The 21560-nt window shown below is 46.6% G+C and overlaps 2 protein-coding genes across 2 annotated transcripts; one reads left to right on the top strand and one right to left on the bottom strand.

Moving 5' to 3' along the window:
• Positions 1–368: 368 nt before the first annotated feature.
• Positions 369–6967, bottom strand: LOC149329948 (uncharacterized). The gene is made up of 5 exons (XM_089559690.1): positions 6468–6967; positions 5132–5286; positions 4534–4616; positions 3957–4052; positions 369–599 (listed from the first exon to the last, which is right to left on the bottom strand). Exons 1-5 carry the CDS (start codon positions 6693–6695, stop codon positions 409–411), a joined length of 753 nt encoding a protein of 250 aa, XP_089415816.1. The 5' UTR covers positions 6696–6967; the 3' UTR covers positions 369–408.
• A 4709-nt stretch (positions 6968–11676) lies between these two features.
• LOC149329947 (uncharacterized) lies at positions 11677–15755 on the top strand. The gene is made up of 4 exons (XM_089559326.1): positions 11677–12306; positions 13390–13449; positions 13858–14281; positions 15206–15755. The coding sequence occupies exons 1-4, from the start codon at positions 11677–11679 to the stop codon at positions 15640–15642; spliced, it is 1551 nt and encodes a 516-aa protein (XP_089415452.1). The 3' UTR covers positions 15643–15755.
• The last annotated feature ends 5805 nt before the right edge of the window (positions 15756–21560 follow it).

The raw sequence follows: 21560 nt of genomic DNA, 5'->3' as shown, positions 1-21560 counted from the left end.
TTGCACTTCTCTATTTCTCTCCGCTTCTTGCTATCCATGTTTATTTCGAGCACAATCTTATGCGAATGAAAGTTTTGCTACAGAATGGCCAAATGTAATGAAAACAGTGCCCGACACGATATAAATCACATTGGTTTGTATACAGTGCTGAAACAGCAAAAGTTCTGGCACTTCGCATACATGCGCGGTTAAGGTTTTGTGTCAAATATTTGCATTTATTTGTGCCAGCTTGTGTTACTCGTGCTGCAACGATTCGTCTTTTCCTATGGTGCATCATGAATTCAAAACTGGCCTTTCTTTAGAGAAATTTCCAACTGTTCTAAATTGTAGTTGAAAGAAAACCTTTTTTAATCGCGGCAGCCGCCATGCCAAGTTGCACTTTGTTGAACTTTGACAGTCAATACTTCGTTAATTATTCTTAGCCCTAGCAGCTGCGCTTTTTCTCTTCTTGTAAACAGTGTACCATCTTTCCGGAAGAGACCTGCACCATGGTCGATAAAGTTTGATACTCTTTCCATGGCAGTTCTGGTTGTAGACACGCTTGCACTGTTCAGGCAAGCGTTCGTTTGCGTAGCGCGCAGGCCGCATAAGCTGGCACCCTGGAAGAAAGTCAAAAAAGTATATTACGCCCAATGAGTCACCGCGATAACATTCGACCTCACGCTGCTTTGCCTGATAACCTTGCCTGATAACCCAGATCTCGAACAGCCTACATAGCAGTCCAGTTGTATGCAGTTTGGTACATTGTACGCTTCGAAACACTCAGGGCATTTCAAGTATAAATTAGCGATGCGGAAGGCGCAGTTCTAGATGTCCACATTACACGAATTTCAAACTATACGCTATACAGGTATTAAGACTGGTACACTAAAAAGAAGCAGGAAGAAAACGATGTATTACTACTCTAATTAAGGTTGTACGGTAATCGTACGTGCCATGGAAAGTTTCAGCAAACTAATGAGGGCGACACCACCATTTTCGTGATGGGTGACGCCTCTTATCGTTTCTGACTGTGCAAAGTAATGCAACCAGCGCAGATTGAAGCTAATGGTCAGTGCAAATCTTTTTTTCCTTATGATTTATGAGGTGGATAGAGAAGGAAGATTTACTTAAAAGGTAGGAAACAGCGCAAAAAAACGAGGACTTGGAGAAGGTGACCCGGGCACGCGCTGTCTATGCCAACTTCTTCGCGCGGTACATATCACCCTCTCTCGTTTTTAGCACTGGTTCCCACCTTTCAGTTTATTCACCAATGAGCCCAACAAGCTTTATAACAAGAGTGGGAGAGCGGAAGAGCTCGACAAAAAAAAAAGATAAAAGTTCTGAGAAAGCTCCTTGCGCTTGTTTTGCGAGGAAGGAAATGATGGGAAGAACGGTGACACCCTCTACAGATTGGAGCAACAGTTACTTTGGTGAATATTCGATTTTCTATTGATGATTTTGTGAACAAAAAGAAACTCTATTATCTCTGTATTTTTTTTTGTAGTAACATAGTTCTGTTGCAAACCAGTTCAGGATCTAGCACAGGCATAATTATTACTTGTTAGATCATATGAAGGACCAAAAGCAACTGCAGCACTAAATACTACCCTTTTGCGTTCTCATATTCTGCCTTATCCTTATTTCTATCCGAGGTGTAGCGGCGGTAATATCATAAGTGTTGCGATATTTCATTGTAGACGAAAGGTAGACTTTCTATGGTGAAATCTGGACCTCGGGGCATTAAATAGCCTGAATTTGCCTTACAGTCGATATCTATGTATATATATTATTCAGTAAAACACATAAACTTCCTCTACCTGTGCCTGGGACTCAAAAAGTGCTGCGCCTCTCTTTTACGCTCGTGGACAATAATACAGGCGATAATTGTTTCTGTTTTCTTTTTCATTATGAGGCCAAACGTCTAGAAGCGACGCATAGGCTTCGATGTAAGAGGTTTCGCAATAATTTAGACAAGCTAAGCTAGTTTAACTTGCTCTGACATTGCACAACACACAGAAGTTTTTGCATTTTGCCGCCATCAAAATCGGCTCCCAGCCCATACTAGAACCTTTTACCATGGGTCCGCAGCTGAACGCCAGTGCCTACCGCGGCCGGTACGTAGCTAATGATTACCAATCGCACTGGTGATAGTCGAAAAATGGTTGGCGCCAAGGAAACTTCTGCATTGCAGCGTGCACTTTAGTACCGTAAGTTCTTAGGTGTGTAATCACACATTTCGGCGGCCACACTTCTTGCGTCATTAGCTTATTTACATCGAGAGTAGCGAGCTAAGGGGCAGGCGCCACCGCCTAGTGTTTCCCACGGAACATTGCCAGCTTATGAACACCCACCTGCAAGTTTCAATTTGCTTTTTCTGTCTCCAGCTATGGTTCAAAATTCTTCACTGCCAAGATCTCAGTACCTTCGAAATCTTCCCAGATATAGCACGCCTTTCAAGGTAGCCCGCAAGCAATTTTTAAAAATAGACTTTTAAAGGCATGAACAGCACTTCTGCGGCAGAAGAATACCAGCGTCGGCAGACATCAGAAAACGTTTGAATAAAGTGTTAACAAGTCGCGCAGTTAACAAATTTGTGGTAATTTTGTTAAGTATGCCACTTATCCACCTAGTTTCGATCCGAGATTTGTAGTCAGCTGTTATTAACGGACATATCTGGTTTAGGGTTTCCAAAGCGCAATTTTCCTCGCCCCAGGGGCGCTACATTGTTTCGCTGCATTTTGTTAAAATGCATGCGTTTTAAAAACACGCAGCCATATATACTTCTCCAGTGCACATACTAGAAGAAATTACCTAGAATTTCTCCTCCAAAGAAATTCAACCCCCACGTTCGATCCCGGCCGCGGCGGTTGAATTTCTTTGGAGGAGAAATTCTAGAGGCCCGTGTACTGTGCGATGTCAGGGCACGCTAAAGAACCCCGGGTGGTCGAAATTTCCGGAGCCCTCCACTACGGCGTCTCTCATAGCCTGAGTCGCTTTGGGACGTTAAACCCCATAAACCAAACCAAACGAAAATTTATCGAGCCACAGAACCGAAGGAAATCGCGTTTTGTAAAATATAAAATCTGATATTGCTGTTCCTAGCGACCGGCTACAAATCTCTACTTGCAACCAGGTGCCTAACTGTGATATTTAAAAGTTAATTATCAAAAATTATTTAAGCGGATAACTAGGTAACTTTCTTCACCCGCTATTCAAGTCCGCCAACGCAGATATTATTTTGCCGCAAAGGCGCCTTGATACCTCAAAGAGTCTGCTTTCGAAAATTTGTGGCAGTCTTCCCTGAAACAACCGGTGTAGTATTCTGTTTGGCCGCGATTACGAGTTTCCACCGTAAAATATTAGCCCCGATTCAACCACAAGAAAGTTCAACCCGCTTTCCGCGTCTATGCTCATCCCGCTGCTGGTAATAAGCATGCGAATGTTCCCAGAGCGAAGAGGTCTATTCTGATTCTTCCGTCACCATTTCATATTTAAACTTCAGGCGTCGCCCGCCTTGCCTATTTTGCCAAGTCAGAATGTGAGCCGGTGAAGCATGAAGGACTCCAGCGACAAAGCGGCTGACTGATGCTTTTATTTTGCCGCACATGTTGATAAAATTCGTTCCAGTTCTCTTGGGCACTCGCTGAAAGGTCTGTAGAGTTTTCAATTCAAGGTCTCGGCTTACAGTAAGAGAGTGGAACCAAAGGCGCCAGAAAGTGAAGAAGGCAGGCTAGTCGTGCTCATTTAGATGTAACGGTGCCATGCTAACGAGAAGTTGGCAATGATCAGCTACAAGTACAGGCACTATTGGCTTCGACGTAGACATTTTTTGCGGCTGCTTATATTGGTCGCGTTGCTGTTAAGTGTGGTTAGACTCGACTCAGAATTAAAAAGTAATTTTTGATTTGCATGTAGACGCATTCTAGGTACTTTTCTCTCCTCTGCATCACTACTCAGGCGTGGTCAGTACTTACTTGCTTTTTCGTGCTCTGAATCACGGTCATCAACAAAGATCATACAAGTCCTTTTCTTATCGACATACATCAATTTTCGCACCTTGTATGGATCATCTGGAGGAACAGAAAGAAATATATTTTATGTACTCGATATTTTTTCTGCCTAGATAGCACCACAGTGAAGGAGTTTCGCCAACAAAGCACTCATTTCCAAGTATTTTCTTTGCGTCTCGCTGAACAAAAGCCCTTGCATTCTTGAATTTCCCCGTAATTTTTGTCCATGCTTTAAACTGCGCAAAGAAACGAGGACACAGCGGAAGAAAATACACGGCACAGGCGCTGTGTCCTTGTTTCTTCGCGCAGTTTCAACTCGCACACTCCTACCAACTCGCACAGTTCTCTGTCCTTATTAATTATTGTTCCTCAACTTACATGACCATTACGCACAATTTTCGCACACACCTGTTGGACTTTTCCGCAAAGTGCACTTTCAAAATATCAGATTACCGCAGCCGTTTTGTGTTACGAATTCAAATGAATTCGCAGCACTCCATAAGATATCATTATAGAGTGCAGGGAATAAGGTGTCACTTACTTGGCAAAAACTTGTATTTCACCGCGTTGTACATGTCATGCTTTCCGGTTTTCAGTATATCCAGTCTTGTACTGAACTTCACCCTGAACGTCACGGCGACGTTTCGACAAAGAAGTCGATATGCAATATCAAACGCGAGAAGAAACGACAGATGGCAGTTACTTTCTTGAGAAACTCAGTACTTTGCGCAGAGTGCTAGCTTCTTGCTTAACCATCAATGTGATAATAAGGTGATCTTTCTGAGGTGTTGACAATTGTCTTCCGCACTTTTTTTACCCAACCATAATTAAAACCATGTCAAAATATTGTCCGATGAATTCTGACTACGAATTCAAGCACTCTTTCGCAAGAACCTCAATTCATAACACAAGACAGCGTATTTTGCTTGGGCGGCTTCTGTTCTCAAATAACAAATAACTTTTTTCACACGCCCAAAACCGTCATTTAACACAGCACTCAGTGTGCAGCCGTTTAGAACATTCGTAGATTTGTGTTACTTGCGAATGGGTACTGTGAGTGTGGTTTTGGCTCTTGTTTAACAAAAATTATTTAATAATTGAATATTAATAGTCCAAAAAATTAAGCGTGGTGCTCTTACAGGTACATCTTGGAGTACGGTGGCGTCGATCCAAGTTCGAATCTGTACTTCGTCTTGCTGTATCTGTTCATGCGCTTGAAATATAGGCACCGAGACTCGGAACCTTTACGGTAGTTTTGCTTTATGACGTAAACTTTTCCCCTGATATCGGCGACCTTCAGATGTAAAAAGGAAGCCAAAAAAGCTTTTTAGAAATTCTTGGCTCTTAAGCCACATTCCTAGCTGGAATTGTTCAAGTTTGGTACTTTCATTGACCAAAGGTATTACTTTAATCTAATACACAAGAAATAAAACTGAATTTTCGCTCGCATATGGACTTTCAATAACATTTGGCGCTACGTAAGGGTGAAGTAGTGCTAGCTTAGCGGGAAAGGTCACTTTACAGTGCTAGAAGTGTGGCTCGTTTTAGATTCCTTTCACCCAAGCTTGCTGAATATTTTTGCAATAGTAAATAAGTAGTCATTTAAATAACATTTAAGTAACATTTAACCTTTAATTCCATTAAGTAAGTAATAGTAAGTGAGTAGTCATTTATAAATGCATAGTGTTTCACCTAAGACTTGGTACAATTTTTAAAAATGGGCTTTCTCAGAACAGCGCTTTTTTCAGCATAGCTTTGCCAGAGGTGTAGTACATTGTAATACAACTGAGACGTGCTAGCTAGCAGGTTGTTTAACTAATAATGAATAGTTAACTTTTTACTATTACTGGTAGACACCTTAATATTTAAAAGCGTATAGCCCCCCGTAACTAATACCCACATCAGATTTAGTATTTCGAAAACGCGGTTAAGCTCGCCCCTGTGGCCCAAGAAATTTTGGCTATTTTGACGAGTTATATGCAATGGAGAGGTTGGTTTGCCTGCAATCTTCTCGAAAACCAATGTATTTTGGCGAGATGTAGCCAAAATGTGCTGGACCACAGCGCCGTGGGTAACCGCGTTTTCGAAATTCTGAAAACTTGATATGGTTATTACTTATGGTGGGCTACACGACTCTCAATAATTGAGAAGCCTATCAGCAATAGTTAAAAAGTTAACTATTCCATATTAGTTAACCATCCTGCTGGTTTGCGTGTCTTAGTTGGGTTATAATGTCCTGCACCGTTGACACTGCAATGCCGAACTCAAAATGCCTATCTTTAAAAACATTCAACCACCTTGCAGAGCTTTTCCCTACTACATGAGTCCAAAAGATAGAGCAATGGCTGAACGCGGAATCTATGCGCCCTAAGTCGTGTTGGCGCTGACTGCCTGCAGTAAGAATAATGCTTAAGCAGAACATGGCATCTTGAGTAAAAAGTTTCAAAGGTAACCATAAAAATAACTTCCTCTCACCTCTCTGACATTCTGATGACGGAAGTTTGCAACTCTTTCTTCATACGGTTTGTCTCTCCTGCTTTCTCCCGACATCACTTCTGTGCATAGTTGCAACGTTACGATGGCCGCAAACGCACAGGATACTGCCAGTCTAGTCATCCTGAATCTGGCGATAGGAGCATACGTTACTGAAGGCAGTTTCTGGTGAACTAGGTTAACTCGTTCGGAATAGAGGCATAGGAGCATATACGCATTTCATGACCTAAGTTAGCGCAGTTTTCTTTCAAAGGCAGGTTTCCCATCCATAATCCGGGAGAACAATTCGTAGTGGAACAATACTATACTTTTCAAAGCAGCATTGAATGTATATCTACTGGTTAGTTCCCATTCGACTCTTTGCCGCTCTGTGCGGAGTGTCAACCGTTCTAAGACAGTGGCCACAAGCTCCCATGTCGCTCTATTGTTCTGAAAAGGGGGAAAGGGCAGTAGCTTTCCAGAAGCGCCCGTGTTCATGTCTTGATATTGTTACGTGGCAGGAGACGTTCACACCCCGCAGAACACTGGTGCAGTCACACTGAACACAACACAAGCACAGGGCGCACCGGACGCCAAGACACAAGCCACCGCGCAGGATTCAGAGCCCGAGCACGCGCCAAGCGCCCTCTCACTTCGTCTGCCTCATCGTCTCTGCGTCGACCCGTAGCATGACCCCCGGGCGTGAAAGCACCGTCGCGGTGCGGCTCAGCGAGTGTCAGAAGAGGGTAGATGGTAGGGCTTAAGGCGCGACACGTGCACAATATCGGAGGGTGGAGTACGGGAATTGCACTCGGTGAAGGCAGGCTCAATCTCGTATGTGACGGCTGTGACTTGGCGCAGCACGCGATACGGGCCCACATATCGAGAAAGAAGCTTTTCCGAGAGCCCTACACGGCGAGAAGGCACCCAGAGCAATACAAGGGACCCAGGCAAGAAGGCACTGTCCAGGTGGCGGCGGTTATAGTGCTCTTGCTGAGAAGCTTGGGAGGCTTGCAAGCGGGAACGGGCGACTTGGCGAGCATGGTCAGCATGGGCAATGGCTTCACGGGCGTATTCAGAATGTGCGGGAGGAGACGGTCGATACAATGTATCAAGCGGCAGTTGAGGCTCACGGCCGTACAAGAGGTAAAACGGAGAGTATCCGGCAGTGTCGTGGCGGGAGGAGTTATATGCAAATGTAACGTATGGGAGTGCGACGTCCCAGTCTCGGTGATCAGAGGAGACGTACATAGCGAGCATGTCGGTGAGCGTCCGATTGAGGCGCTCAGTGAGGCCATTAGTTTGGGGGTGGTAAGCGGTCGTCAACTTGTGCTTAGTTGAGCACGCGCGAAGCGCCCTCTCACTTCGTCTGCCTCATCGTCTCTGCGTCGACCCGTAGCATGCATCCTTTTTAACATCCTTTTTAAGAAGATCGGTGAGCGGCTGAGCAATGTCGGCAAAATCTTGAATGAATCTACGAAAGTAAGAACAAAGGCCCAAAAAACTTCGGACGTCGTTGCTCGAACGGGGTACTGGGAAGTCTTTTACTGCTCGGATCTTGTCTGGATCGGGACGAACCCCCGTAGCATCGACGACATGGCCTAATATATTGAGCTGGCGACGCGCGAAACGGCATTTTGAAGAGTTGAGCTGCAGCCCGGCATGGCGAAAGAGGGAAAGAACTTGTGAAAGGTGGCCCATGTGGGACGAAAACGAGGGCGAAAACACAATTACATCGTCTAAATAGCACAGGCAAGTGGACCACTTAAATCCTTGCAGCAAGGAGTCCATCATGCGCTCGAAAGTGGCTGGGGCGTTACATAAGCCGAAAGGCATAACCTTAAACTGATATAAGCCGTCAGGAGTAACAAACGCAGTCTTCTCCCGGTCCTGGTCATCCACAGCAATTTGCCAATAGCCAGATCGGAGGTCTATGGAGGAGAAGAATTTGGCTCCGTAGAGGCAGTCTAAGGCATCGTCAATTCGAGGAAGCGGATAGACATCTTTTTTAGTGATCTTATTCAAGTGACGGTAATCCACACAAAAGCGCCACGAGCCATCTTTCTTCTTGACCAAGACGACGGGTGAAGCCCAAGGACTGTGAGAGGGCTCAATGATGTTCTTCTCCAGCATTTTTGCCACTTCCGACTGGATGACCTGTCGTTCTGCATGGGAGACCCGGTATGGTCGGCGGCGGATAGGAGGAGCATCGCCGGTGTCGATGCGGTGCGTAACTGTAAGAGCTTGGCCGAGGGCGCTGTTATGGAGGTCGAAGATGTCGGAATAGGACTCGAGAAGCGCACGCAGCTGACAAGATTGGGCAGGGAGCAAATCGGTGGGCATCATTGCCATGATCGCGTCAGTCGAAGTAGGATCGTGAGCAGGGGCTGCAGGAGCTGATTCATGGGTAGTGTCCAATGGGGCAACTTGGCAGGAGCCAATAGGTGAGAACGTTGCCACGCATATGCCAGGTGGAAGGACTTGGGCTGAATAGCTGAAATTGATTAACGGAAGTGACACACTGTTTCCCCTGATTGTAGCGACAGTATGGGGCAGTGCAACGTTGCGGTGCAGCAAGACATCTGAAATAGGGGCGACTAAGTAGTCACCATCGGCGACTGATGAGGTAGGACGTAGGGTAACGAATAAGGCGGCTAGGGAGGGCAGAGAAACTTGGTCGGGCGAATACAGTCTGGGAGAAGGCAAGGGTTCAGGATCGATGGCTGGGAGATCGAGGTGGAGGATGCCGTGCGAGCAGTCTATCAGGGCGGAGTGTTCTGATAGGAAATCGAGGCCGAGGATGAGGTCATGAGAACAAGGGGTCAAAACATTGAACTGCACCGGAAGGTCATGGCCAGCAACACTAAGGCGTGCAGTGCAGAGTCCGTCAACACTAACTGTTCCGCCGTCCGCGACACGCACTCGAGACCGAGCTGGCGTGAGAACTTTACGTAAACGACGACGAAGTCGTGCACTCATGACAGAGATATGCGCTCCAGTGTCGACAAGCGCACGCACGGGAACACCATCAACACAAACGTCTAGTTGGTTCAAGTGGGAGGTCTGTAGAGGATTTGTGGGCCTGGTCGTGGATGCAGCGTCACCTCCGGGAGCTGCATCAGCTAGTTTTCCAAGTCAGAGCGGTCGTATGAGGCTGCAGCCGATGATCGAAGGGACTGCGGGGATCGGAAGCGACGGCCTCGTGGAGATGGAGAGCGGGAAGAACGACGGGGTCGGGAGCTGTTGAGATCGTTGGCCGAATCTGATTGGTCATGAGGTGGTCGGGGCGGAAAACGGCGGGGAATATCTGAACGGTTGTCGTAGGAGAGCTCGGTGCGAGGAGTCGGAAACCATCTATTGCGGCAGTGCCGGGAAATGTGACCGACACAGGAACAGTTGAAACATATGGGGCGATCATCAGGCGTGCGCCACTCTGCTGGATTTCGGTAGCGACGAAAGTTCGGAGCCCTGGGACGGTAAGCATTCCTGGTTGGTGGCCGGACGCTAGAGTTCCCGATGGAACAGATGGCAGGTGAGAGATTCAAATTTGCGAGTTCCTCTCGTACGACGGCTTGAATAAGGGACACATCGGGCAAGGGGTGACTGGGGATGGTAGGTTGGAGGGCCGCAGGTGCACAGGCCTCCATTTCGCGGCGAACGATCCGGGTGACTGTGTCGTTGATGTTGAGAGGCGAAGTTGGAGGTGGGCTAGTTGGCGGCTGCTGCAAAACACACGAAGATGTGGCGGCCGTATGGGGAAGTCTTTGAAATTGTGGAAAAATGCGCCGGCTCTTTACTTGCTCGAAGAGACGGCACTCCTTAATAAGGGCATCCACGGTATCACTGCCTTTGCAGAGAAGTAAATGAAAAGCGTCGTCCGCGATCCCTTTTAGGATGTGGCCCACCTTTTTCGATTCCGACATGGAGTTGTCAACCTGGTGACATAAGGCAAGGACGTCTTGAATATACGTGATGTAACTTTCAGAGGTGGACTGAGCACGCGAGTCGAGATGTTTTTGGGCTGCGAGCTTCGAAGCATCCGGAGGTCCGAAGAGAGCGCGAAGCTTTTCTTTAAAGGTGTCCCAACTCGTTAAATCGTCTTCATGGGTTTCGTACCATTGCCTCGCTGTGCCAGACAAATAGAAAATGACGTTGGCCAGCATGACGGTGGGGTCCCACCTGTTATGGGCGCTGACGCGTTCATACATCAAGATCCATCTGTCGACGTTTTCAGTTGAGGCACCGGAGAAGATGTCGGGGTCACGGGGATGAGCCATGACCATGAATGTAGTGGCAGTGGGACTTGGCGAGTCACCGGGCTGCGTCATTGTAGCGGTCCCGGTGTAGCGACCGCTGCGAAGCTCCGTGATGGAATAGGCCAGAACGAGAGGAAGGGGAAAGTCCTCACCTCCACCAAGATGTTACCTGGCAGGAGACGTTCACACCCCGCAGAACACTGGTGCAGTCACACTGAACACAACACAAGCACAGGGCGCACCGGACGCCAAGACACAAGCCACCGCGCAGGATTCAGAGCCCGAGCACGCGCCAAGCGCCCTCTCACTTCGTCTGCCTCATCGTCTCTGCGTCGACCCGTAGCAATATTAACGGAACATGTAGTTGCTGTGCATTACTGCTGTGGAGCGAAATAAGAAAAGCCGACGCTTGCTGTTGCTTTAGGAATAAACATACGTGACAGAAATTGATACCGTAGTAGCTGTGGTTTAGAACCTGCACATTGTTCCGTCAGAACGCTGTGGCCGCGAGCTGCTGGAAACAAGTTTACTTGCAATTCCGAAATTTTTTTACGGCACGAGGCCACTTTTAAAACGCAGTGCTTTAATTAAAATTGAACTTTCAAACTTTCGTTCAACGAGTCGATTTATTCCTGAAACGAACTGCGACAAAAATTGAATTTCGAATCTCGCAAAACAACGCTAAAGCTTTGATTACTAAATTAATACCAAATATTTGCATTGTTGTTTATTTTTTCTGATTTGTGAACCGAATGCGCTACTGACACGTGCCGTGCTTATCTTATGAGGCCCACCGACCAAGCCATCTGTTATCGGCAGTGGTCCCGGTGACGTCACTAGCCAAGAGGCTATAAAACTACTAACCGCTAATAAAGCTCGTTCCTTCTTCTTCGCCACCCACTTGTCGATTCACTACAGTGGCGACGAGCGGCCCACCGCCGGGCACTGGTTGCTCCATGGCAGCCCACGTTGGACCGCCGGGTTTCGACGAAGTGGACGACAGTTGGGAAGCATACCAAGTACGTCTGGAGTCCTATTTTGAAGCCTACGGAATCGATGATTCGAAGAAGCGACGGGCGCTTCTAACGGCAGCTTTAAGTACAGCAACAGTCGGCAGAATAACGGGGCGTTGCGCGCCGGCCAAGATTCAAGAGCTTACCTACGAGAATCTGGTCGAGCTACTGACTGAGCAGTTTTCGCCGCAGGGCAATGAAATAGCGGAGTCTTACAAGTTCTTCACCAGGTATCAGCGTCCTGACGAAACAACGAAGGACTTCATTGTCGCAATTCGGAAGACGGCCTGCGGTTGCAACTTCGGTGAGTCAAGGGACAGGATGCTACGAGACAGACTAGTTTGCGGCCTGCGTGACGCTGGAGTTCAGCGAGCACTCTTGTCAAAATCGTCGCTGACACTCAAAGAAGCAGAGGAGGCTGCTTTAGCGGCAGAGATGGCAGCCCTCAGCGTGGATCACATGGATAAGACAAAGGGTCAAGGCAACGTTCACGCTGTGAAGAGCAAGCTGCAGGGTCCACCGCATTACCAGAAGACTCGCCTGCATACTTCACCTAGACCGAGCGATGGTGTTGTTTGCTCGTGCTGCGGTAGCACTAGGCACAGAGCAGCGAAATGCAAGTTTCGCCGAGCGGAGTGTTTTCGCTGCCGACGAAAAGGGCATCTAGCGAAGATGTGTGTACTGCAACAACCAGGAGTGGCACATTGCGAAGAGCATCCTTCAGAGAGCGAGAGCGAGCTTTGTCTGCTAAATGTGTACACTGCATCTGTTAACTTGGTCAAGCCCGTGGTTCGCACCTTCGACTGGAGTGGAATTCCGCTGAAGATGCGAGTAGACACCGGTTCACCGGTCTCCATAATTACGTGGGGGACATACTGCAAGCATCGGCACGCCTGGCCTGCGCTCCGCGAGACGTCTTTGCAGTTGTCCTGCTTTCTTGGCAAGCTTCCCGTGAAGGGGGAGCTCCGGCTTCCTGTCTCGTACTCGGGTAAAACTCTGGAAGCGAAGCTAACCGTGCTGCAGTGTGACGGTCCGAACTTGTGCGGACGCGACGTTATCAGCGCATTTGAACGCAACGGAAGGGCTGTCTTGAGCATTGTCGGCGAGGCAAGTACGGGTGAGAGGAATTTTCCACAGCAAGCTTCGGTTAGCGCGCTGTTAGAAGAGTTTAGCGATCTGTTTACACCAGGCCTAGGACGCATTGGTGGTCCCGCAGTTCATTTGCGGTTGCATGAAAATGCGCAGCCGCGATTCTGCAAAGCTCGTTCTGTGCCATATGCAATGCGAGAGCAAGTGTCTAAGGAAATAGACCGGCTTGTTAACGAAGGCATTCTATCGCCTATCGACAGTGCGGACTGGGCCACGCCTCTCGTTCCCGTTATCAAGAAGAATGGCTCCATTCGATTGTGTGGCGATTTCAAAGTCACCGCGAATGCTGCATGTGTCACAGAGAAGTACCCATTGCCAAAAATACGGGATATTTTTGCTAACCTAAACGGGGGTGAAGTGTTCAGCACCATCGACTTGAAAGATGCGTACAATCAGTTGCCACTCGACGAGGAAACCAGGAAGCTCTTGGTCGTAAACACTCAGAAAGGCCTGTTTTGCTTTAATCGACTTCCTTTTGGTGTGGCCTCCGCCCCTGCTATTTTTCAGAGACTTATGGAAGGCATCCTGCAAGGCATTCCGGGCGTTCAAGTTTACCTGGACGATGTGGTAATCGCGGAGAAACGAGGGTACTCGGAGACGCTGCGTCAAGTTTTCGAACGTTTCCGGCAGCACGGTGTCAAGTTGCATCCGCATAAATGTAAGTTCAGGCAACGAGAAGTTGAATTTCTGGGACATCGTATAAGTGCGGACGGATTGTTACCTAAGACAGACAACATGGCCGCGATAGCAAAGATGCCGAAGCCAAACTGTGTTGCGGAACTACGAGCATTCTTGGGCTTCGTAACCTATTACCACGCATTTCTGGGAAATTTGGCTACTGTTTTGGAGCCGCTGTATGAACTGCTAAGAAAGAACGCACGCTGGCAGTGGGGAGTGAGACAAGATAACGCTTTCCGATTAACCAAGCGGCTGCTACAAGAGGCAAATTTTTTGGTGCATTACGATCCAAATAAGCCCCTTATCTTGGAAACCGATGCATCCTCGTGTGGCGTTGGCGCAGTGCTATATCACAGAGTAAATGGGCAAGATCTACCAATCGGGTTCCGATCACGAACTCTGTCACCGGCTGAGCGGAATTACGCGCAAATCGAAAGAGAGGCATTGGCTGTGGTCTTCGGTGTTACAAAGTTCCGGGAATATCTACTCGGGAATCAGTTCACGCTCGTCACAGATCACAGGCCCCTCCTCGGACTTTTCAGCCCTGTTAAGCCCGTTCCAGCCATGGCCGCTGCACGGATTCAGCGTTGGTCACTCCTACTAAGCGCCTACAACTACAAGATAGAGTTTAAGCCAGGGAAGGCGTTAATTCCGGCGGACACCCTCAGCCGTTTGCCTGTACGGCAGGCGCATGACGCTAAGGCTGCAGAAGAGGACGCTAGTGAGTACGTCCTGCTAACCGATCACTTAGACTCCGGTCCGCTGTCGGCGAGCGATCTGGCTACGATGACTGCGGACGATAGCCAACTCGCACAAGTCCGCGATTACATTCAGAACGGCTGGCCACGATACTTGCAACCTGCTCAGGAGCCTTTACGCGCATACATGCACAGGAAGGACGAACTGACGTCCAGCCATGGAATTGTGTACTGGGGCCATCGAGCGGTAATTCCGAGGAGTGCGCGGCTACCAATGCTGCGTATGTTGCATGATGCTCATCAAGGAGTAGCGGCTATGAAGAGATTGGCCCGTTCTGTATTCTGGTACCCAGGACTCGATCAAGACATTGAGAAGCTGGCTAGCGCATGTCCAACGTGCATAGAATGGGGCAGCATGCCCCCTGCACGACAACCCGTGCCTTGGCCAGAAACAGCGGAGCCGTGGTCTAGAATTCATGTTGATTTTGCAGGTCCTGTGGAAGGCCACATGCTGATGATTGTGGTAGATTCTCATACCAAATGGATCGAGGTCACTCTAATGAAGACAGCCAGCTCGGGAAAAACAATTGAAGCACTGCAGACTATGTTCAGCCGATTCGGCTTGCCGAGGACCCTTGTGACGGACAACGGGCCGCAGTTTACTAGCGAGGAGTTCAGGGCATATATGAAGCGCAATGGCATCAGTCATATGCGGACCGCTCCCTACAAACCACAGTCTAACGGTCTGGCGGAAAGGGCGGTACGGACTGTGAAGCACGGGTTAAACAAAAACACGCGAGGTAGTTTGCAATCTCGCTTGGACCACATTCTTTCTCATTATCGGCGCACTCCCCTTCCCAACGGGAAGACTCCGGCTTCCATGCTTCTCGGATATCAGCCACGCTGTTTATTACACAATGTGGTATCACGACCCTTTCCTTCTGCAGATGAATACTACACCGGAAAACCGTTGCACAAGGAAATCTGGTTCAAGAACTACGGAGTGGGCGACAAATGGAAACCAGGCGTGGTAGAGTCCACCGAGGGCTCACGCATGACAACCGTGAGGACAGCAGATGGGGAGCAACATCGCCGCCACCTCGACCAACTAAAGACCAGGAGGACCAGTGTGGAAGGGGCTGACGTTAAGTCCCAGGCACCCACGGAAGCATCAATGGCTGAGGACAGCGCAAGAGCATCGGTGGACTCGCAGCCTCAAGGTCACGGCAGTGGGGAGAGTGGGTCCCAACCAGGACCGGACAGTCAAACGACGCCAGACGCGCAAGCCGAAGACTGTACAAACGAAGCACAGGGAACAGACGGCGCTGACGCACCTCGTAGGTCAAAACGGCAGCGTCGGCCCCCGGACCGCTTCGCTCCTTAAGGGGGAAGAATTGTTGTGAACCGAATGCGCTACTGACACGTGCCGTGCTTATCTTATGAGGCCCACCGACCAAGCCATCTGTTATCGGCAGTGGTCCCGGTGACGTCACTAGCCAAGAGGCTATAAAACTACTAACAGCTAATAAAGCTCGTTCCTTTTTCTTCGCCAACCACTTGTCGATTCACTACACCTTCTCAGTTTTTACTTGCATTATCTTTCTCTTTACAACTGTGTCTTTTTTTTTGTTTCCATTTAGTAATAAACGCTTCTTGTTAACTTATCAGATTTTACGGTTAACACTTTCCTCGGATATGTGTCTAGTTTTGTTTGATTCAATAATTAAACGTTCTGAAAAGCAACGAAATGCGTTTTGGAACACATTGTAGGGTTATATGACGGCACCAACGCTGAATTTTGGCTTCTCTGATGACGTGTCATTTCAACAATGGTTGAAAAAACAGACGTTTTGGCGCACATTGAGATCAAATCAAGTGCTCCACAAACGTAGCTGAACAGGCAGGTGCGCAATAGCCTCTCTGCAAGTCTTCCTGTAGGTATACAGATGCCGCAAAGGGCAAGAAAGAAGAAAAAAGAAGTGCGATGCCACACGACCAAAATAATGAACAATAAGGTTAAGGAGGAGCTGAGCGAAAAATGTGGCGGATTTTAACGCTCCTGTACATTAATTTATGGCCTTTGTATTTATTCTTATTCTTGTGGCTCTTTTTTTCGCAACTCACTTTTTTGCTGTACCTTAAAACACGAGCAATCTTAACATTATCCCTGTACAATTCTCTTTGAAACTTTCTGCACTTGTTTGTTTATATCTAGCTGCGCACTGAACTAGGTAAAATTGTGAAATTTTCATTCCTTTCTGTTGCGTTTTGCTCAAAAGAGGGCTGTAGGGCTTTTATTCCTTTAATCACGCTATTGTTACACAATTGTAATTTATGGTAATAATCAAATCTTTCCAGGAGAAATCAAAACGCACTGATATTGCTCTCAGTGAAAGATAACCCAACAATCAGACGTTATAAACTTGATTTCAAGCCAATCTGCCTTTCAGGCCACCAAGCTCTTCATAGCGTCAGGGCTTAAGATACGTGATATTCCCCGCCCCGCTTTTCTCAGCTAATCTATTCTCATCGGTCAGGATAGGGCAAAGCAAAAGCAAATATTCCGCCAGGCAACTGAAACAATCTCATAATGGCGCAACTTTATATCGTCGTTGGCATCATTATTATCATCATCATTATCATCAGCCTGACTACGCCCACTGCAGGGCAAAGGCCTCTCCCATGTCTCTCTAACTAACCCTGTCCTTTACCAGTTACGGCCACCATATCCTCGCAAACTTCCTAATCTCATCCGCTCGCCTAACTTTCTGGCGCTCCCTGCTATGCTTCCCTTCTCTTTTAATCCACTCTGTTACCCTTAAGGACCAGCGGTTATCTTGTCTTCGCATTACAGGCTCTGTCCAAGCCCATTTCTTCCTCCTAATTTCGTCTAGGATGTCATTAACCCGCGTTTGTTCCTTCATTTACTCTGCCCGCTTGCTGTCTCTTAACGTCACTGCTATAATTTCTGTTTCCATAGCTCGCTGCGTTGTGCTTAACTTAAGCAGAACCGTTTTCGCTAACCTCCGCGTTTCTGCCTCATTTGTGAGTACCGGTAGGATACCGAAGTTGTATACTCTTCTCTTGGGGGATATTGGTAAACTTCCATTCGTGATCCGAGAGAACCTGCCATATGTACTCCACCCCGTTCTTATACTTCTAGTTATTTCCAGGCCTTTTACTTATGCGTTAACGAAATACGAGACCGCCTCCGGGAAGGTAAATAAGGGCAAAGCCTCATTGTATGCGTTTACAAATATTTCTATGCAACGCTCTCTCTTTAACTTGCTTGAGCTTACCCATTCCGCTCCCTTATCGTCCCGTACCCCGATTGTAACATTTATAGGGCAAAGGTGATTTTATTCTGCTTAAACGAGCAGGTCCCCAGGATAATATTTTTGCTTTCTGCAACACCTAATGAGCGCTTGAAATGAATGATCTTTGACGTGGTTTTTCAAAATTTTCGCATTAAAGTAAGTCTGAAACTTCTGATTTTAGTTTACCATTTCCACGAAAGCAGCGCCTAAGGGCGCTATTTATTTCTTGTTATATTGCACTATTTTGTCGCTTTCTGAGCAGCTGGCTTGTTTGCTCTGTGCCGATCGACACTTCTCGCAGTTGTTGGCACCAGGGTTTGTAGACTGTCACGATTGTTCCAGGACAGTTCTTCATGTAAACTTCCGCACATTCCGTGGGCCCGGTATCGTCCGCGAAATCCGCACGTTGCAAAAGGTGGCACTCTGGAGAAATGCAAACAAAAAATACATTTTTTGATTTCCTGATATGCTCTGAACATCAAGATTTTGTTTTCTTTAATTCTCTGCACAGCGCACATGCGACATCTACGCCCAGCTGTCCAGTATTGTCGAGCACTTGACTACCTGCAAGCCTTCCTGTGCAGTTCCAATATGACAACTGATTAATTCATGAATATTCAGTGGCACTGCGTAAAAAAATAGGGTAACTTATTGATAGCCGAAGCGTTCATTACATTTACCAATTTTGGCATTTTTCGTCTGGACCACTTTTCAATTAATATTTCGGGGTGGAAAACTGGATTGATGCGGATGGAAGTTTTCTTTAATTCATCAATCTATTCTAATTCACATTCTATTCTAACTTTGACTCCACTATTTTTCTCTCACCAATATTTTCCTATCCTAATTCTTGTCCAGTTCCGGTTCTATTCCCAATCTGAATCTATTCTTATTTTCTTTCTATTCGTAATCACTTCTGTTATTCATTTTCGCGGTAGCAATGGTAATTTTTTTATCTTTTTTTATCAGTCTCAGTCTGGCATTCTCAGTCTTCTCTCCGCTGCGACATTACAGTGGAAGAGAGAGGGGGAGGGTGGTCGCTTAAAAGACGGAGAGAGGGAAATTCCCCTAAACGTCACCTGCCAGGCATCGCAGGTGCAGGATTGACATGTACTCTGGAGCCGGATAGTTTTCGCCTTAATGACACTCCTACTCCTGTCGCATAAAAAGCAATGAATGTAAGCCCTTTCAATTCGTCCGCACCACTACTTATCAAGAAATTTAAAACATCTCCGTGTTACCTCATTACTTGCAAATTTATTACCTGTAGAGGAAAAGTGAGTGTTCCTAATGCAAGCGATTTCTCTCTGGCTCACACATTTGCAGATGTATTGCACTAAAAAGTACGTTGCTCTCTATGCAAGCGATTTAGCCTTCAGTTTTCAGAAAGCAGCGTTAAAGGTTCTGTCAAGGAATTTTGAAGAATTGTTTTGCGTACTGCAGATTTCGGGGTTAGATATACTACGCTTATATTTTGTTTTGACTGAATCTCTCCTTGTATTGTGTTTCGTGGTGCACTTTGCATGACAAACGTGGCTTCAATTTATCGAAAATAAATAAACCGTGTCTGTACATAAAACATAGCAACGGAAGGTTAGCCGACCCAGAACTTCGTAGTGCTGTACTGACTTCCAAATTAGAGTTGGATTTCGACGCCGAGTTTGCTTGTTTCTGGGAAACATTTGCATTAGTTTTCTTGAAACTGTGTGAGAACACAGTTTACTGATTTTGTGACACATGCAATAAAACATACGTATTGCGCAGTTTCGCTTTATAACGCATCCTTTTAAAACCACCTGGGCCCCTTGCACTATTCGGGGCGATGAATATCGCCCTTGCAAAGTCATCACTTAAATAAAAGCACTAACTTCAAAGCACAATTAGGCAATACCTCACGCTAACCGCGTGACTGCATGTGGCCTCTATTTTCCATTTTTCGAAAGATACCTGATAATATTAACTGTGCACGCAAAGTGTCAACTGCAACACTCTTCCTTAAGTAACTATCGACTTGCGTATGTGCTGTGATGAATGACACGGGTATAACGTAGCACCGATGAGTGCCAGTCTTTTCTGCGATGCGAAAACAGTGAGCGAATAACTGAATTTAAACCATTGTTAAGCAGCCAGACAAGAGTTACCTTTGCGAAAAAATGTGAAGCTTTAATTGCAAGTGATATCAAATCATGATGTACTATTGTTTGAAAAAATCACCGTCTGAATTTTTTTTTACTTGTTCCACTACGATATCACCGACCATAGCTTTTTTCAGCGGATTTTTGTGCTGTGGTTATCTTTTGATATGTTGGGAAAAGCTTGCACTCACTGGCAACTTGTCCCGCCTTTCGATCTTCAACAAAAATCATGCAGGTCTTCTTTCGGTTCAAGTACATCAATTTCTGAAGCTTCCGTGGTTTAACTGTGAAATAATGAATGTACATGAGAAAGTTAGCGTTAGGAGGATATAATCTTTTTCTAATTAAAATGATCCTCCGACATATTTCGGAGGCCTCATGGCTGACACCGCTAGTTCTGTTGCCAAATGCACCACTCGTTTGTTGCTTGCACTACGCGAGTTCTGTAATATTGATGCATGTTATTGTTTCTATAAAGTGAATAACTGTCTTGAACGATAATCACGTGCGCTTCAAAATTTGTTGACATTAAAGTGGGATTCTTACGCAGGCTTGTCTGGTGGGGAATAATCATGACGAAAAAGCGTCAAGCGCCTGCTACTTGATGAGGCTAAATGACGTTTCGGCTCCGCTCCGGGAGCTATGATCACAATTCATGTTGTGATAGCTTTGTGTACATGCCTGTTCGCGCGAGGCGAAAGGTATTTTAACTGAAACCAGTGATCGGTACATGAAGCTTTTCCTCGGAAATTATATATACTGCAACAGCTACTTGCGATATCTCCTCTACTTGAAATTTCTAGACCTCTATACTCTTGGAACCATCTAAGAAAATGACATCATTCAGTAAAGCTTGAAAATAAATTTCAGTAACGCTTTGTAACTTTAAATTTTTTCAGTTTAACTCTAAAGATATAAAGATTCAGACGGATGGTAAAACTAGACACCATGGCATCTACTATCGAATAGTGTACATTTCCTGCCAACCCGTATCCAATAGCAGTTTTTTACTTCGTTAGTAGACTTACTTTTCCTGGACCTGTAAATTGCAGCATTGTACTTGGGGTGACGTCCGGTCTTCGACAGCTTCACTTCGGTATTGAACGTTAGACTGGCAAATAAAACATAACCGGCCAGGAAAACGTAAGTAACTTAAATGACAGCTGTTATGTGGATGGCACATGAGATCAAGTTGGGCAAAATGCAGAGGCAACGAAAATCCTAATGAGGATCCCCATCCGTAACAACGTCTGACGCTTACGAACTTACTCGTCGCTGACACTAATTTCAACAATAGCGCACCACAATGGTAAGAAGTGATTAAGTAGCAAGTGGCAAATCTGTAATATTTAAGAACACTCCTTCTTACCACCAGCAAACCCGCCGCGAGGGCTATACTGGTTAGAGCCCCCGATGCTGATCCCGAGAAAGCGGGTTCAACCTATCCGCGGCAGCCTCATTTCGATGCATGCAAAATGAAAGGTGCTCTACAGAACGCTAATATCCCATGTGTGGCCCGTGGACCTTAAACCTCTTATGTCGTACCATCTTGGTGCCTAAATAGGGCTGGCTTCTTTCAACTTTTCCATCTCTGCTCTTACCGCTAATCACTTCGATTCTTCAGAGGACAATATTTTACACCTCTCTGTTCAGATAAACGTTCCCATTATCTAATTTCTTGATGCGGCAGTTTTTCTTTCTTTAAATTTCCTGCTTTATTTTGGTACGTTTGAAGTACAGCTTACTTAAATCATAAAACTGACACCCGCGGAGTTCTGTACGAGACGCCTTCTCTTTTACTACCGGAGAAATACTTACAGGTAACTTTTGTCCCTCGGCAGGGTCGATCC

This window comes from Amblyomma mixtum, chromosome 9 (assembly GCF_055824585.1).
Source record: "Amblyomma mixtum isolate Tamu chromosome 9, ASM5582458v1, whole genome shotgun sequence".
Lineage (NCBI taxonomy): Eukaryota > Metazoa > Arthropoda > Arachnida > Ixodida > Ixodidae > Amblyomma > Amblyomma mixtum.
Note: the sequence above shows the minus strand (reverse complement) of the source record. Positions and strands in the feature narration are given on the sequence as shown.

Excerpts from the sequence above, each read along its gene's own strand:
- LOC149329948 (XM_089559690.1), bottom strand. The coding sequence starts at position 6,695 with ATGCTCCTATGCCTCTATTCCGAACGAGTTAACCTAGTTCACCAGAAA. Across the intron at positions 4,617-5,131 it reads CCGTACTCCAAGATGTACCT|GGTGAAGTTCAGTACAAGAC; the intron begins GTAAGAGCACCA and ends CGTGACGTTCAG. Across the intron at positions 4,053-4,533 it reads GAAATACAAGTTTTTGCCAA|ATGATCCATACAAGGTGCGA; the intron begins GTAAGTGACACC and ends CTGTTCCTCCAG.
- LOC149329947 (XM_089559326.1), top strand. The coding sequence starts at position 11,677 with ATGGCAGCCCACGTTGGACCGCCGGGTTTCGACGAAGTGGACGACAGT. Across the intron at positions 12,307-13,389 it reads CTAGACCGAGCGATGGTGTT|AGACTTATGGAAGGCATCCT; the intron begins GTTTGCTCGTGC and ends GCTATTTTTCAG. Across the intron at positions 14,282-15,205 it reads GGCTGCAGAAGAGGACGCTA|ATGAATACTACACCGGAAAA; the intron begins GTGAGTACGTCC and ends TTCCTTCTGCAG.